Source organism: Malania oleifera, chromosome 3, assembly GCF_029873635.1.
Source record: "Malania oleifera isolate guangnan ecotype guangnan chromosome 3, ASM2987363v1, whole genome shotgun sequence".
In the NCBI taxonomy this organism is placed as follows: Eukaryota; Viridiplantae; Streptophyta; class Magnoliopsida; order Santalales; family Ximeniaceae; genus Malania; species Malania oleifera.
In genome coordinates, this window is record NC_080419.1 from 45,971,087 (window position 1) to 45,989,643 (window position 18,557).

The window sequence follows — 18,557 nt, forward strand, 5'->3', positions numbered from 1 at the left end:
AAGATTCCTCTAGTAAAAGTTCTATGAAAAAATCAAGCAATAAAAGAAGCTTCTTGGAAACTCGATGAATAAATAAGGCAGAAATACCCATAATTGTTCCATGGGGTTCAATTATAACCAGGTAAAGTGTATGTAAAATTATGTAATATTTCTTTTGCAAGTTAGTCAGCGTATGTATTAGTTTAGTTAGTAAGTAGTCTTTTAGTTTTGCGAGAATTTTTATTTTGTATATGTATTCTCCCAGAACTCTGAATGTAACCACGGTATTCCTCCACCATAAGTGAGGGTAAGTAATAAAATAAGTAGACAATTTTGTTCAGATAGTAGTGTATGGTACGAATAGTAAATTTCGAGAACGAAATTTTATAAGGAGAGGAGAATGTAATAAGTCGAATAATTATTAGAATTAAATAATAAAGAAAGAGAAGCGGAAAGAATTTTAAAAGGAAATTCAGCAGGGCCTCGTCGATGAACAGGGAGTGTTCGTTGACGAAATGGCTTATTGGGATCATCAACGAGGACACGTGTCTCATCGACAAGAAGATACTAAGAGGCTATTTTTTAGTTTTGAATTTCATCAACGAGGAGTATGCATTCGTCGACAAACTTCCTTCGTGGCCTCGTCGACAAAGTGAAGTGGCTTGTCGACGAGTGCAAGTGTATAACTAGCTTAAACTCGATTTTTCTGCAGGAATTTCATGAAGAATCTCTCTCTCTCTCTCTCTCTCTCTCTCTCTTCTCTCTCTCTCTCTCTCTCTCTCTCTCTCTCTCTCTCTCTCTCTCTCTCTCTCTCTCTCTCTCCTGTTCGTCCCTCCCTCCATTTCTTTAAGATTTCGAGCCAAATCTTTGTCGATTCGATGATCCGAGGCCACCACAACACTCCTAAAAAGTTCTCTTCAAGTCTGCTGAAGTGGATCATTAGTAGGACTGACTTGAACTTCATCTCAAATTCAAGGTAAGGCTTTTTCTGAAGTACTTCCTTTCCTACAATTGTAGAAAATGTAGTACTCGAAGAAATACTAAAGTTTTGTTCAGAGAGATATCATTTTCAGGTTGTTGAGCGGGAAACCCTACGAGTGTAGGGTTAAACATTGTAAGGCCTTTTCAGTAATTAAGTAAGGGAATAAACTAAAGCAATCATTTTCCATTAAAATTATTACTATTTATTAGCAAATTAATTTTCAGAAAGCATACATTATATATGGGTATATTTGTAGAAATGTATATTTGGAAAAATATTATTGTTATACAGGAATGTATATTTTAATATGAAATGTTAGGAAATATGATTTCAGAACAGAATGTATGATTTATTTAGCATTGTGTGGATTGAATATTATTTTACACAAATTGAATTATGTTAAGTCAATTTTACAGGAAAAGCATATTTGCAGTTATTTTAGAAATAACATGATAATATAGTAAACCATTGTTATATTCGACGCAAGGCCAAGATTGATAGCTGGTGCAAGGCCATGGATTATGCATGTTTTCGGCACAAGGTCACAGTTATGAATAAATTCAGCGTAAGGCCGTAATTATTTATATTATTACAGAAATCAGAATATGTTATCAATCTATTTACGTTAAACAGTATATTATCATGTATTATACGTTATCAGAACCTAGATGATAGTTTAGATCAGTTTCAGGAGCACGGTACCGTAGCTATACAGTTTAGTTCAGTTCAGACTTGTGCGAACCACCCCTGCTAGTAGAGGGGGTGGGAGATAAATAGTCGATGTGGTTTTCAGTATAGAGTTATAGACGTTCACCTGGTAGTCCGGGCCAAGGTGTGGCGAGCCCATCGTACTTACAGACTTTTTTGACTCGACAGTGGTCGGCCAACCATTGTCGTGTCTCGCCTTCGAGCTGTACAACCCCTCATGGGAGGTAATACATGACATCAGTTAGCTATTCATCGTGGGTAAATTTCAGAATTACTAGTTATATCATATGATTTTATGAACAGTTATATACAATATGATTTAGTAAAATTATAAAGTTATATGCTTACTCAGTTATGATATTATCAGTGGTTTCAAGCATGTGACATGTAATATATATTTATTATAGTGCACAAATATTCATGTTGTCACGCAATTGTATTTAATTTATTTCCCTTACTAAGAGGTGTCTCGCCCCAACTTAAACCATTTCAGGAATCCCAGAAAGACAGGCGGACCGAGCCCGCCGTTGAGGCAGTATTACTACCCTGCTAGGAGGGTGGGTTTTTGAACTAGGGTCAGTAGGTTTTTTATGTAAGACCCTAGATATATACCTTTTGATGTTTTGGGAATTGTATATTTAAATAGTATATGGTGGGATGTAGGTACTCTGGTATAATGTGTTATATGGTTTGGTGAATGAAATTAATATTTACTGCTACTTAGGTTTCCGCTATGTATGACAAGTGTGTCCCCGTTATCACGAGTTTCAGGTTGACTTTATCATGTTGTTAGTGATGGTATCAGGGTGTTTAACATGATTAATTATGTGGTAAGTTAAGGAGGTCGTTACAATCCTGATGTTGTATCTGTTTGGATAAATGAACAGGACTTTACTGTTTAGAGTTTTGAAAAATTGGTGATGTCTGTTCCAGATGCTAATCCTAATCATCCTCCAGATTATAGGTCCTTCAACCTAGAGGCTAAGATTGTGCATACTTATAATATCTTGCCTAGAGCTGTTTCCATAGTCCATGTGTTCTATCTAGGTTGTTTTGTCATGTGATGTCTCTTCACCAAAAAGAAATTAGACCTGCCTAACTTGATGATGAAGTGGATGTTCTCTAGGACTATTGGCCTTATGATTATCATGTCGTATGGAGGGATTTTGAACGGGTTGTTCAGGAATATGGAAGTGACCAGATCGAATGTTGTGCTTAAGAGAAGGGGGAACGCAAACATGTTCTCCTCGATCACTCTAAGGCTTATGGGATATGAGTTAGTTGGAAATATGTGGTTGCCCACTGCTAGTAGGAGACAGGCTGACCAGCAAGAAATTCCACAGGATCAGCCACCGCAGCCTCCGCAACCATCCAATGTTGATTTAATGACTGCCATCACAGGTATTGCTTATTCCTTCACCGAGTTCAGAGAGTCTCAATTCCAGATCACGTAGTCTCTTCAGGTAGACATCGGGGAGCTGGCCTCGTCATCTCATGCTCAGTATACAGTTCTGCATAATGAGTTTAGAGAGTTTGTTGTCTCCTCGAAGCAGAGAAACGAAGAGCTGGAGAGCATCATGATTGTTCACTTCAACGAGTTGAACGATCGCATTCATGAGTTGAACAATGAAGACGATGATGAGATGGACATAACCAAAGATGAGACAGGATCTTCTGATGATGGAGACGGTGCATAGGCCTTGGGAGAACATCGTGAAGCAATTTTCTTTTCATATATCTTTATTTGCTTACTTTTTATCCTGGTCTGTACATCTAAACATCATACATTACCCTATTTTCTTTCTTCGATTGCACTGCACATTCACCCACTATCTATTTTGCACATCTGATGGTTGGGTCGTTATTGATAGCTACTGTTGATGGTTGAACTGATAATATTGATGACTATATTACTTTATCATGCATCGACTGTCACTGTTGTTTTTGCTTTACTGATTATATCTAAAACACCACCTGCATAGCTGATGCAGTAATGTGTAATACTGGTGTCAAGTTTGGGAAATGTCCACTTTACAGACAGCATGCTGCCAAATTTCAACAGAAATTTTCTATAAAATAAAATAAAACTTTGTGCAAAGTTGATTATGTGACGCCCTGATTTTCATACCATTTTTTTTTTTTTCATATAAACAACACATATAACCACATATCGACCACGTCAACAACTAATACCATAATACATAACCCGACCCGAAAGTGGGTACCGGGTATACAATCATACTCATATACACAACCCTAACAGCGAAAGTCATTTATATATATACATACCACAGCGAATACACATACCAGAGTATCAACCATCCATAAATACAAGTCTACCACAAAACCTCTAGAGGAATCAAACCTCTCTAGCTTAAAATACTTACCCTGTTTATCCAGGGTATCTGCTCCCCTATACCTCGGAGCTCTATCACTGAGTCTATCTCGATTTCTTGAAATATTTAAATGATTGGGTGAGACACATTTCAGTGAGATGGAATAAATTATCTACAGTGTGTGGTAGTATAAAATTCATTATATCATAACATATACTCATTTCGATAAAAATATCTTTTGAGAAAACATACAATTTCCACAATCATAATCATATAGATATACAACACAAGTTTTCATAAACTTTTATTTTCATTTCCAAAACCGTACACACACAACCCATAATTACCAGCAAAGTTCCCGAGAATAGGGAAGCTTACCCATTCATACAAGTAGCTTCCCTCTACCCTGATATCTTTTGCATCCTAACCCGATTAACTCGGGTTCAGTTACAACTGATACTTATCAGAGCACTCACCTTACTCAGAAACCCCTCAAGCACTCATTCTCATTTTATTTCCATTTTCATTTCATTTCCATTTTCATTTCCATATCTAGCTTATGAGTGTCCTCAGTTACCGATACATTTGTGTCTATACTCATGGCTACCCTGAGGATATCTCTTCACGTCATGCTTCCCCCCATGAATAGGGCTGTGCGTCCTAAAGGCTAAACATAACCACGGTTGGCTGACCCAGCTAGATCAAATATCATATCATATATCCCGTGTCTGTGGTACGACTGACCGACCAATAGCCCTAATCCGTACTCAATGGGCACAACAACTCTACTACATAACTCAGTCAATTGTCACGTCACACGCTTCACGAGCCCGTGTCGTTGCACTAACACCACTAGCAACAGTATCGTGCTCAATATCACAACCCATTATTAGGATTTTCATATCCATCCATCAGGGATATCACTATCATATACCAACAATCATTATGTGGTATTGACATTTCATCGATCACATTTCTATATTCCTATGTCGGAATTTCACATTTCAATTCTCACAATTCAATATTCATATTGCAAAATTAACGTTGCAACATTTACATTTTTCATAATCATATTTCTCATATTCATATTTCTTATATTCACATTCCTCATATTTATATTTCTCATATTCACATTTCAATATTTGTATTGCAATATTCACATTACAATACTCATATTCTCAAATTCTCATATCAGTATTGTTTTCTTGTAGTTCCGCTTCTTGCTCTAAAAATTAAGACTAATCGGAAATCGCCGGTTGGCTTAGTCCAACCAAGCCAGCCAACAACGACATGGGAGTCGAAACAACAGTACAAGCCCACCATATGCTTCTGTTTTACCACAAACAGAATAACTTCCCAACGGACTGAAACAGATGCGCCTGAACCACAAATGGCTCTACATACAAGCTGTTAACCAAGGGCGGATACACTTCTAAAGCCTCCTTGTCCAGTTTTTTTTTTTTTTTCTTGTTTTTGACTGCTTACTTTGCATGTACAAACTTGGGAGTTCATGTACTTCAATCTTTGCACTAAATGAAAGAACAAACAAGGTATAATAACACTGGAAAAATAAAAATTGCTAATCTTTTTGTATGGTTTTATTCAGTGGCCAAATAGGTTGAACGCAGCACTTAAGGCCAATTGGAGGCAATAACTTCAGTAAAATTTACCCATATACACTAACACCAACTGCAAACTATTAATAACTTCCATTCAAAAAAAAAATAAACAAATCTCGAACACATTCCTAAGAATATGTAAAATTAAGACAAATCACATTAAGCAAATAATCTACTCATACATACTATTCCATCAAGATTTCCTTTTGCTAAGAATTTTCTAACTATTGGCCCCCTTCCTATCATTCCAAGTCATCTGCACACACATTATCAAAGAAATACCAACACATCATTCATATCCTCTCATACTAATGAATCCCCATATTTTATATGAATTTAAACATTATGTACAAATTTATGTGAAAAAATAACAACGTTCAAGTGTGGTTTGTACGTAAAGCTAAGCAACGTTTTGTGCAATGATCCGACCCAGTGCTACATACAGATTTTTGATAGAACAAAACAAGGATAGAATTTTTTTTTTTTTTTTTTGGGGGGGAGGGTGCGGAGACCAATGGTGGAAGATGACTTCAAACTGTGTCTTGTACATTTCGAAGTACTTAACCTAACATTGCAACTAAAACAAACAATTACTAAATAACCCTAAAACAAGTAATTACAAAATAACCCCAAAATACTTTAAATACACAGAATAACCCTAAATTAACTTAACTTTTAAAATAACTAGAATTTCTCCCAAAATAAAATAAATAAATTCTAGTTACAATATGTTTCTGAAGTTCTTCATTGGTAGTTCTCCATCAATACTTCAATTTATGGGGCTGTGGAAGCAGCCAATTCCAAGATGAAGCTTTGATGACTCCTTTATTATGTGGGGAATTTTTTGTACATTTTGTACAGTCATGAGTTCAAAATAACAGCCTGCAAAGTCTTTTCTTCTCCTCCCTCGATTTTCCAGTCTAAAGAACCCTGTTTAAACCTACATTTTCAACATTTACCAACATATATAATAATTTTATTATAAAAAAACTCATAATTGCAGAACATAAAATTCTGCTATCAGTGAAATCCTTGTAGCACTCTCTAGATCACTTGTGGAGCATTTCCAGAATGCGGGTAGTTCTGGGGATGAGAGAACAAGATATTAACCTTTTAGGAACTTTCCCAAAGACCAGCATAACTTAAAATAACTATACTTCAGATTTCACTGCTGAAAACATTATATAGGTACCGTAACATTTATTGATACAAAAAAACTATATTGCACATATGTAAAAACGTGATTGATAAATTAAATAGCACCTTGTCACATACAAAAGCAGTTTTTCATCATATTAAGAATTCTCGCATTCGAACCGGCCTCTTTACTGCATTTGTAAAACCCTGCAAGGGATCAGTGAAATAAAGAAAAAAAAAATCCAGTGAAAACTGGTGCATTGCTTTTTCAAATTTTCAAATAGTAATAAATGATTCGGTACCAATAAAATACTTTGAAAATTAAAGCTGCTTGCATTAGAAGACAGTAAAATCAAAAAATTGTTTCCTTCTACTCAGCCAAGGGATTTCTTATAACCTTTTCATGGACGACAGTCCCTAGTAACCTCCATTTTATGCATTTCACGAACAAAAATGGGAGGTGAAGTCAATATATTGCATCTTTATTCCAAAATACCACAGTTTTAAACAAATAAATAAATTGCAGGTGTACTATGGGAGCATTGAGGGCATGTAGTCCCACTGTATATGAACATACATTCCACTGCAGCAATCAACATATATTGTGCTGACTATAAACATGGGTAGTTAAAGGTGTGTGCATGATGGCTGGCTGCATTTTGAATCGTAGTATTAAATATCACATAGATCAGCTGACTCATAGACTCCTATAATAAAAAGCATAACAGTTCCTGAATAACTTTTCAAATGCAAGTTGGTCAAATTAGTAACGACATTGTCATCTAAAGCTAAGGGTCAGAATGGTCAGTCAGTAACTCACCAAAAAGACCCAAAAAAGAAAATGCTCCAACAATGAAAAAATTAAGCAAGGGCACATCTCCAACATCAAAAGAAACTGCAACAATGGAACTTGACAAATAAGGCAACCACATTGTGAGGAACCATATAAACGAGTATTACAGTATGGGGGACTGAAATTGATAAACCATCTCATCATCAATCAAAATATTTAACACTCAAGGAGAAGTCTCAGGGTTTGCAGTTTTTGAATGAGCCCTGGAACTGGATTGCAGCAAGAAGACAAATTCAAACAGAATACAATATTGTCAAAGAGAGATTAGAAGAGGAAATAAAGTGAAATGCATCAACTCAAATCCCAGAACTGTACCAACATGCCCCTTAAGACCAGTAGAGATTTGGCGCTTAGTAGCTAAAAAAAATTTCAAGATGTTGTAACAGTCTTGAGTAATTCACTTTCAGAGCTAATGCACTGACCACTCACATCCTTTTCATAGGCAAACAGATGATGCATATACTGGGAGATCTATTTATGTGCAGGGTTCACAATGAAGCGATGATAAAATTATCCTACTAAAAAAAGTTATACCTCATTAAATTTAAATAGCAGAGGACGTGAATCTCTCTCCAATGTTACTGGCTTCTTTATTGCAATCTCAGAATTTTGAGGATCTTTGCTACCCAACTTTCTAAACCTGATAAGAAGAAAAAACCAAAAAAAATTAATACATGACAAATTTACATTAACAATTACCAAACAACTTCCCATGGACTTCTTTATAAGGCTAAAAAAACAAATTTACCTTTCTTCCAATATGAACTAGTAACTTCTTTACAAATATACTAGGATTATAGACATGGTTAAAAAATAATTGCGCGGAAAATCTTGAAAACAAATGGTGATCAGCATGCAAAATAAAATAAAAAATAAAAAATAAATCAAAAGAGGTTTGATATGGTGAGAGAATCTTACATCTGTACTTACATTTTTTTTTCAGGAAAAAATTAAATAAATAAAATATAAGTAAAAATGTGATTGCAGCCTTACTAGAAAGGATATAACTGAGTTTCAAAAAACAAATGCAAGACATAATATTTTACTCAACCCAATTTGATGGCACTATGTAAAAGACACACTATAGAATTGAAAGATCAAATACTGAGAACAAACATGCCCAGAGTCTGAAGACTCCCCCGAGTTTGATTTGGGAGAAAGCTATGTTTTTGGCTTCCTTTTGAGCTCATTCTATTGAGGTTTTTGAGGTTTTTATGATGTCTGATATCCTTAGGGACTGGAAGGAAGAAGCAAGACCTTGGAAGATCCTTGTTGGAGAATAATTAAAAAGAAGTAGGTCAAGGATTGTTGGGTTTAGTTAGTAGTCAATTGTGTTTAGTTTAATTAGAGTAGGATTATGTGTATTTAGGGGCTTGTTTGTAATATTTGTGTATTTAGGGGTAAGTTTGTAGATTAATATAGTTTTAGGGATATATGTGTAATTTCATGTGTAAAGGTTTTCTAATGGGTAGTGAATTTGAATTTGAAGTGAACATACATGAGATTTCCCCCTTCTATCCGCTCTCTCCTCTCTTCCCCTTCTCTTCAATTTCTTCTAACTTCTCCCCATGGCTGTAGATGATTGATGCTGCATCTGCATCATTTGGTATCAGAGTCCAAAATCGACCCCCATTCTTCCATTTCAATTCCCCTATCTTCCCCTTTCACTCTTCTTATGGCCGTGTTTTTCTCTTCTTCAAATTCTCTCCCCGAATTCTCTCTCCATTTCTGATTTAGAGAGAGAGAGAGAGAGAGGAGAAGGGAATAAGAAGCAGCAGGTATAACAGAAAAAAGATGGAAAGAAAAATAAGAGGAAGAAGAATAAGAGAAGTTGTGTCCCCATTTTTGTACACATCTTTCACGGAAGATTTTCAAGACACCACTAACATCAGAAACAAAACACCCCAAACCCCCACCCCCTTAAAATTTCATCATGCTCTGGCCACCGGTGAAGCCCCATGCACCGGCTGAAATTTTCCAGCTGCCGACCTGCTTCTAGAAAATCATCACCGGAGGACCCTCACCAGCAGCACACACACCCCATGTTCCAGCAACCTGCAAGTGGGAATCTGCCAAAGTCTTCTGCTTTTAGACTCACGATAAATTGCTCTGGCCACAATATTTTGGGTTTCTTCTGTGATATTTTGATCTGCAGCATGATATTTTGCATGCGGACCTGATATTTTGCAAGCAAGTGTGACAATTTTCTACACAAAGTGAGAAATTGTCGCCACCAGCACTAAAAATCAGGTTCTATTTCTGCATTTTGTAAAATTTCAAAGTGATTTTGTTTCATTTCATACTTAAGATCAAAGGTGAATTGAAGATCTTGAAATTTGAGAATCAGATTTGTAATTTGCAAGAATAAATTGAGGATTGTTAGCAAATCATGTCAAGAGATTTTGGTGGATGGCTTACTGGAAAAAAGAAAGGTTTTGTCATACTTTGAGCATAATATTAAGTAATTCCATACCTTTCTTAAGTTTGGGGAAATATGAATGTGATTTCTAGAAATTCAGTCACTTGTATGCAACTTCATCCGGAATCCCATCCAAACACTCATGACATATCTTGGATTGTAACACCACTTCACATGTTTGTGAAAAATTTTTGGTTCCTTCCAAGATGGCGACTATTTTGATAATGTTTGGTGTGATATCATACCCATAAATACTGGCCATTTATGCTTTGTTTCTCCTTGGTTAGATGATTTGAGTGTGACTCAAGGAGATGAGAATGCTTACATCTTCCACTATAATGGTAAGAAATCATACCGAAGCCCGCATTAACAACCAACCAAGACAAAGAATTGGTTAGAGTTACTCAATTTGAAGACATTGCAAAGAAGGAAATGCATGTGTTTGAAGATATCCAAAGTCTTTCAAACATTCCTATTGTAGACTTTGTCATCCCCGATGGATTCATTGATGCCAATTATCAATTCAAGTATACAGTGCTGTCAATGGAATGTGGTGTCTTGTATCACTCATGCCCCAGCTTTCGTAGAGTCCAAGTTTACTTCTTACTTCTCATCGTCCAACATTTCAAAACTTGAAGCTGAATTTTTTCTGAGGGAGATTCAATGCAAGACAAGAAACAAGACCTCAAGAAGATCTTTGTTGGAGAACAATCAAGAATTGGGTCAAGGGATTGTTGGATTTAGTCAGTAGTTAATTGTGTGTTTAGATTAATTAGTATAGGATTATGCATATTTGGGGGCTTGTTTGTAATATTTGTGTATTTAAGAGTATGTTTGTAAATTAATGTAGTTTTGGGAGTATATGGATAATTTCATGCGTAGAGGCTTTCTCATGAATAGAGTGTGAAAGCCATGTAGAAGTTGGTTGTTGAATTTGAATTTAAAGTGAAGGTGAGATTTCCCCTTTGTATTCCCTCTTTGCTCTCTTCTCATTCCTTCTCTTTAATTTCTTTTTTCTCCATATGGCTGCAGACCCTGGATGCTGCTCCTGCATCGCAGCGTTATTGTAAATCTTTTGTATTTTCCCTTTTCCTGCTTTTTGGTTTATTTTGGAGGATACCTTAGCCTCTTTCTCTTTAAAATTGTTAAAGAATTTTTTGTTATCTAAAAAAATGCCAAATTTTTTTTAAATGGCCATGGTACATGACAACTATGATATGGGAGCAGCCAAAATCAAAATATTCCCCTAGACATTTATGTTATATGCTAGAATCAAAATGGTATACTGAATTCCAGCAAATCAATTGTTTTCTGGAATCCAAATTGGATAATTTTAAAGTAGGTGGTTATGTTCATAAAATCAACTTCTATTGAGATAACCAATGTCCAGTAAATTCAAAATCATATGATTAAATGGGCTTGCAAGAACAGTCATCGCACCAATAAAATAGATGAAAGAATCACAATTATGATGCTGTCAATGTTTGCCAATTAATGATATAAAGTTAAGACAATTAAATATTCCAGAGTAAAATGAAGATAGAATTCTGCAAATATCAAAATAAATAAATCAAAATATTATACCTCAATGTTTTGATAGGCATGCAGATGTTAGAATTAACAATATCAGCAACATCATTACTAATATGGTTGATCAGGTTTCTTTTACTACTCTAATGGAAATAGATGCAGGTGTTATGAAGGATCACATAAATATGAGGCGTACTCTGTTAAAGCTTAATATGCATTTTCGGCCCACAACCTTAGGTAAAGTGGTAATCTAACGTGGTATTAGAGCTATGGTAGCCAGAAGATCCTAGGTTCTAGTCTTGTTGCCCATGTTTATTATGTAGTTGTTATAAAATTTTTGTGTTCCCAATAATGGGTGCTATTCATTATTTGTTTATCTCTCTACATGCAATCGGCTGCATGTGCAGGGGTATGTTATAGCTTCGACACATTGTCAGCCCACAACCTAACAGTTTAAGTTTTTAGGTGAAGTGGTAACCTAACAAACTCCATGTGACAGTTTGAGTTTTCACTTGTTAATTCCACATCATTTGTGATTCTGGAATTTGGAAAAGAATGTGGCAAAGGGGCACATATGATCTTGAGAATAACAAAATACCTGTCAAAGAAACTAGAGCCACTGGGATACTTCTTCCCATCTCCAGGAGACTTTCGTTTTACATTGACTGGGGCATCTCTACTAGGACCCAGGTTTGATGAACTCGCAGAGGAATTGGGTTTCAATTGCCTTTGGTCCAAATCCTTTGCATTTTCAATAGTCTCGCGACATCCAACTGCACAATCAGTTTTGGTTGATGAAGCTCTGCAATTTTCATTCCTAGCAAAAACCTGGTTTTCTTTACTACATTCATGTGTTGGATGCATAGATCTGCCAATGCTTTGCTGTAAGATCCTTTGCTTTTCAACCTGAATTGCAAGATATTGATTTCAGGTTAAGATTCAATCTCCAAATGGTTAGACAGCCACAACCATCACGACATCGATTTGTATCAACGGATGTACCAAATGTAATTTAAATATCGAAGTATTATAGCTGATAATATTAATTTCCTACAATGGTTATAACTGGGATTGAAAATATTATAGGAGTACAAATGCTGATATCTCAATGTATAATAAAACATGAAATATGACAAAACGAAAGAACTATAAAATCATTTGTAACTCACATGCTTTTTAAGAACATGCAGAGATGGTGAGAAAACTGGACAACATGAACAAGATGATGAAGCATTTCTGATCCAAAGGAATATTGAATATGGAATCTGTCATACTTCTTACAGCAGCTTTGAAATGAGGGAGACTGTGTTACCAGGATGCATTAAAAATGGGCCTCAAAAGGACAAACCCAGGCACAATATTAAAATATCTACTTCCTTGATGTTCACCTGGTCACTCCTGAAACTATTTCCACACTTCGACATTTACGTTGTAGCTGGCTTTTTCAGATTAATAAAAAATTAGTTCTAATCAAGAAATGAGAATCTGATAATAACTTCTTTTTTTATTTTTCCATTTTCTATTCTTTTTGGGGCAGAATAACGTTCACATGATGAAGACATTGACATATGTATCAGTGACGAACATGGTAAACTGAGCCCAACATGCTACCTCCCAAAATAAGGAATTCCAGGACAGGTGTATTTTACCAAAATATTTGTAGCAGGCACTTGCCACCACTTAATGCATTCAATATGCATAAAATGCTATAAAAAATTCCCTATTGACATCTAATATACTAAAAGAATTAATACCATTTCAAGGCACTTTATCAAACTAAAGAAACCACCCCACCCCAGGGTATTTAATGGGTATTTGTAGTGGCACCAGATATACTTCTGTCATAATACAAATTAAAGAAGCATTTTTAATGCAATTTTAACTCTGAAGAATCTTAGAATTTAGTTTTGTGACTTATGTCAAAGCTTCATATTACTACACCTTATATCTGGAACCTTGCCCCTCACCTCATGAAGAGACAAAAAGGCATAGCTGCAAAGGGCTTCTTCCCATTCAAAACAATGCCCTTACAAGATAAAAGTTTCACAAAGCTTATTTGTATTAATTAATTGCTCGGTATCATTATCATCATCACCAAAATTTATGGTTATTCATTATTGTTAATGGTTACTCTAGTCATTTAGCATTACTAGTATGTGCTAGAATTAGGTTGGCAAGTGTGAGTCACTAAGGGTATTATGGTCATTGGAATGTACTTTACATATATTATCAATAGAGGGAGAGACCTGTCATTGAGGTTAGGTCTTCCATTTTACCCACTTACTCAACATGGTATTAGAGTAAGATTCAACCTAAACCCTACCTCCAAACCAAAACTTAGACCTGATCGTCCTATGCAAATCTGCCATTACAGGAGAATCAGCTGTATCTTTAGAGGTTAGAAAAAACCCACTAGTCGCCCAAAAACACTGCAATCATCGGAAACTTCCTGACCATCTGAGTTGTTTAATATCTTTTTTCTTTATGTTCTCAAATAAAGACTTAATTTGATGTCAGTCAAAATACTTCGTAGTGATAATGCTAAGGAGTACTTCAATACCCAATTCACTACCTATATGATTGATTCTAGTATGATCCATCAGTCTATATTCTCTGAGTCACTTGTACCTTATTGTAGATTGAATGTCCCCAAAACTTTTTAAAGTGAGGTTGTGCTCACTAGCTGCTCTCTCATCAATAAAATGTTGTCCTCTGTCCTTGGTAGTAAATTCTCATATTCAGTTATCTTCCCTAAGGCTACTTTGTTCTCTCTTCCTCTCGTATATTCGGCTGTGTCCTTCGTCCATCAATTAACTCTGAGAACAGTTAAGTTGGATCCTTGTGCTGTCAAATGTACTTTTCTAAGCTATTCCCATATCCAAAGGGAATATTGATGTTATAACCCTACTTTACATCAACATTTTGTCCCCACTGATGTCATTTTTTTGAGTCTACACCATACTGCTCTGATTCCTTGAGTTTTGTTGACATAGATGAGTACCTTTCTTTGCCTTGCCTTCTAGATCCTAACCTATAGTCTGTGTCAAACCCCCCTACATCTTCCTCTAGATTGAATCCTTCTCGTCACTTGGATCATCCCAATTTGTAGGCATATATATATGGCGACTCAAGGGAGAGCCTCTTACAACTATTTAGAAAAGGTAACGAACTTGTATCCAACATCCAATCTCTAATTTTGTTTACTATGATTTATTGTCACCCTCATATTAATGTTTGTTAATACTCAGTCATCTAATGCTCTTCCAATATCTAGGTCTACATCCCTATCCCATTCTAGATGCACTGAATGATAATGATACGTGGGATTTGGTACCTCTTCCTCTTGATAAGTTTATTGTTGGTTGTCTCTAGGTGTACAATGTGAACGTCAATCATGATGGTTTTGTGGCTCATTTGAAAGCCCACCTTGTTGCTAAATGATTTACTCATATTTCTATTATACATGTAGGTATTTTGTGTAAAGGTATTTCAAAAGCCTTTTAAGTACTACACTAACAGTCGTTTAAATATGTTATTTAGTTTCATTAATCATTAAAAAATAGTTTTGACCCTTTTTGTTAATTGTTTAATTACCATTTTAAAATTAATTGTTTATATATACATACACACACACACACACAAACATATCTCAAGATAAAGATATATAAGAACGCAACCACTAGTACTTTTTTTCTTTCTCACAACTTATCCATCTGGGTTAACCAAGTTGTGTTGTTCTTGTCTCCTGATTGGTGAATGTACGCTAATCGAAAGGGTTGTCATATCCTAGGGGTAGATGCCAATGAGTCTTCTGCACCGTATTGAAAGGCTGAAATCTTCCCTAAGGGCAGTGCTACACACACCTCAGCAGATAAGTTTCCTAAAATTTATTTTTCACATCCTATTTTTAGATTCATTTTTCCAACAATACAGACACGTTCTCTTCAATTGCTAAACTTGCGTCAATACGTTTTTTTCACCTTCTTAGCCACTACTTGTCACTAGCCTCTACATCAATTAGATGTGAAGAATGCTTTCCTACATGGTGATCTTCATGAGGAAGTCTATATGGAGCAACCAACTAGGTTTGTTGCTTAGGAGGAGTTAGGCTCAATGTGTCAGCTCAAGAAATCATTATATGGTTTAGAATAGTCTCCCAGAGCATGGTTTCATCGATTCAGAGTTGTAGTTCTTGAGTTAAGCCTCCAACGGTGTATAGTAGAACACTCTGAATTTTATCGCCATGCTCCATCTAGTAGGATTTTGTTTGTTGTGTATGTGGATGATATAGTGATTATTGATGATGGCCAAGGCATCCAAAATTTAAAGCTTTTCCTATAGACCCATTGTGATCCGCCCCTTCTCCGGACCCCACATACGCGGGACCTTCATCACCAGGCTGCCCTTTTTTTTTTTTTTTTTGAAGTATCGAGATCTTATATGGGAACCATCTTGTCACAGAGGGAGTATGTTCCTAATCTTTTAAATCAGACTAAGTTGCTAGGATCTAGACCTATTAATACACCCATGGTTCCCAAGAATAAGTTAGTGTTAGATATGGGTGATTTGTTGCCTTACCCAAGATGGTACCGAAGACTTAATGAAAAGTTGAATTATCTTACAATCACTTGACCAGATATATCATTCGCAGCAAGTATTGTGAATCCGTTTCTCAATTCTCCAAGAGCAAGTCACTCAAATACAATAATTCACATCTTGATATCTCAAAAGTGGAGCTAGAAGAGGTCTTTTATATCAGGATTGGGGTCACACCCATATTCAGGGATATAGAGATGCATATTGGGCCATGTCACCTTCCGACAAAAGATTCACAATCAGATACTATATCTTTGTTGGTGGTAATATGGTTTCTTGGAAGAGTAAGAAACAAACTATGGTAGTCAAGTGAAGTGCTAAGTTTCCACATTATCAAACTATGGAGTTGATGTGTGATAATTGAACTACTATTCATATTGCCTCCAACCTAGTCTTCCATGATCGGACAAAGAACATTGAAGTTGATTGCCACTTTGTTTGGGAGAAGCTTGTGCAAGCTCATTACAACCACCTATGTGAAGTCTAATTTGCAGCATGTTGATTTATTCCCTAAAGCCTTGGGAGGTGCTTGTGTTAAATTCATTTGTTACAAGCTAAGGGCATATGATATATATGCTCCAACTTGAGCAAGGGGGGAGTATTAATGATTATTCTAGTCACTTAGCTTTGTTAGTATGTGCTAAAGTTATGTAAGTGTGAATTAGTAAGGCATTATGGTCATTGGTATGTACTTGACATACATTATAAATAGCAGGAGAGACCTATTATTGTGATTAGATCTTCCATTTTACCCAATTATTCAACAATTACAATCTTGTAAGGACTATCTTTTTTACTTCCCAAAAATAGTTAACATTGTTTCAACTAAGGGTATGGCTATTCATTAGTCATTACAATCTTGTAAGGACCAATTACTTCTATTTTTCCCATGAAAATTTAACATTGGTTCAACTGAGTGTTATTAAGCTATTTCATGCAGTCATGCCTCACTAAGTCCTTCTAAACAGTGCAAATGGGTGTAAATGGAGGAATTAAGCTCACATATGACCAACTAAGCATACCAATATGAGTCAATAGCCTTTAAGAAATTGTGTAGCTCACCTCATGCACCAAGAGTTGCTTCATAGCTAGGGCAAGTGCAGAATGACCAGATCCATAGCCCTGTTTAATAGCAAGAAAAACACATTAAGAAAATATAATGGGCATAACAAGAGCTATTTATCATAAACACCAATTCAAACCTTGAATTTAATAAAGTCGGCAATGGGGGGGTCAAAAGAAAGAGCTGATGAATCTAAAGCTGCTTCATTTATATGGGTACCAGAATGAGGATTAGATTTCATGTTCTTATATGTTACTGAATAGGATACCATTGTGCCAACTAACTGAGCCAAGTCATTTTTCTCCTTTGCTGAAAGGAGATGTGATGCAACCTGAAAAAGACACCAAAAAAAACACAAGCCATGGTACTAAGCATGATGTTTGATCACTCAATATAGGGAAGAGGGAAAGAGTAATGACAACAGAAACAGCACTGGCAACAACAACAACTATTAATAAGTAACAAGAGTAGCCACATAATAAAATGATAAAGGAACGGGATTAACTTGCCCTTTATTAACAGAATCAATGATAGAAACAACAATTTTACATCCATAGTAGTTCATCACTCTCAAATTTTGAACATACTTTTACTATTCTCATCGTCAAATGAAGATGTATGAATTTCTGACATAAGATATTGCTGTGAGGGTTTTCACAATCACTGCACAGTACCAAACTACTCGTAACTCCCTGTTAGCATGTGTAAGTGCATGCTTAGTAAGCCCGAAACACTGCAATCATACCTCTTGTGATCCTAGTCTTCAAACTTTAGTCCATCTCTGCTGCTCTCAAATATTTTTCAGAGCATAACTACAACTTGACTGAATCAGTGATATCATACTCCATGCCATCTCTTTCAACATCTTTTTATATATTTTTATAAGTCATACGAAACAAAACAACAAACTATCAACCAACAAGTTTACATTTTAAAAGTTAAAAATTGTCATGGACTTGACCTTACATTCCGAAGGTGTAGACAAAGCAATTATTTGATGAAAAATGAGCAAACAAGAGAAGGCAACCTTGCCCTTATATAGTTAGAATTGTGAAGTTCTAGATTGCAAACTGGAACAGGTCATGTTCTGGTTTGAAGGCCAAAAAACAAAATAAAATAAAATAAAATAAAATGTTTGCTTCCACTAAGCACCTCAATGCTATTTGATGCACTAGATCAGCTGCGGGGCTAATGGAGAACACTGGCACTGGCACACCATCTATGTAACCATGAAACTAGTCTTCTAAAGCTTCCATCCTTGATTATTCTGAAATAGCTTCAAGATCTTGGCTTTGTATCTAAAGATAGGGCATTTCCAAGATAATTTGATGCTTG

At 35.7% G+C, this 18,557-nt stretch overlaps 1 protein-coding gene across 11 annotated transcripts in view; it reads right to left on the reverse strand.

Moving 5' to 3' along the window:
- Positions 1–6,149: 6,149 nt before the first annotated feature.
- Positions 6,150–18,557, reverse strand: part of LOC131151778 (uncharacterized) — an 80,882-nt gene continuing 68,474 nt past the window's right edge. For 3 of the 11 annotated variants that reach the window (XM_058103190.1, XM_058103185.1, XM_058103192.1), the window contains 6 exons: positions 17,362–17,553; positions 17,222–17,281; positions 12,162–12,469; positions 8,149–8,254; positions 6,888–6,968; positions 6,150–6,564 (listed from right to left, as the gene is read on the reverse strand). In XM_058103190.1, the coding sequence (XP_057959173.1) occupies positions 6,915–6,968; positions 8,149–8,254; positions 12,162–12,469; positions 17,222–17,281; positions 17,362–17,553 (720 nt within the window). In that variant the 3' untranslated portion in view covers positions 6,150–6,564; positions 6,888–6,914. Of the gene's footprint in view, positions 6,969–8,148; positions 8,255–12,161; positions 12,470–17,221; positions 17,282–17,361; positions 17,554–18,557 lie in introns of all 11 variants that reach the window. The other 8 variants (XR_009135763.1, XM_058103186.1, XM_058103187.1 and 5 more) reach the window with 8 other exon arrangements.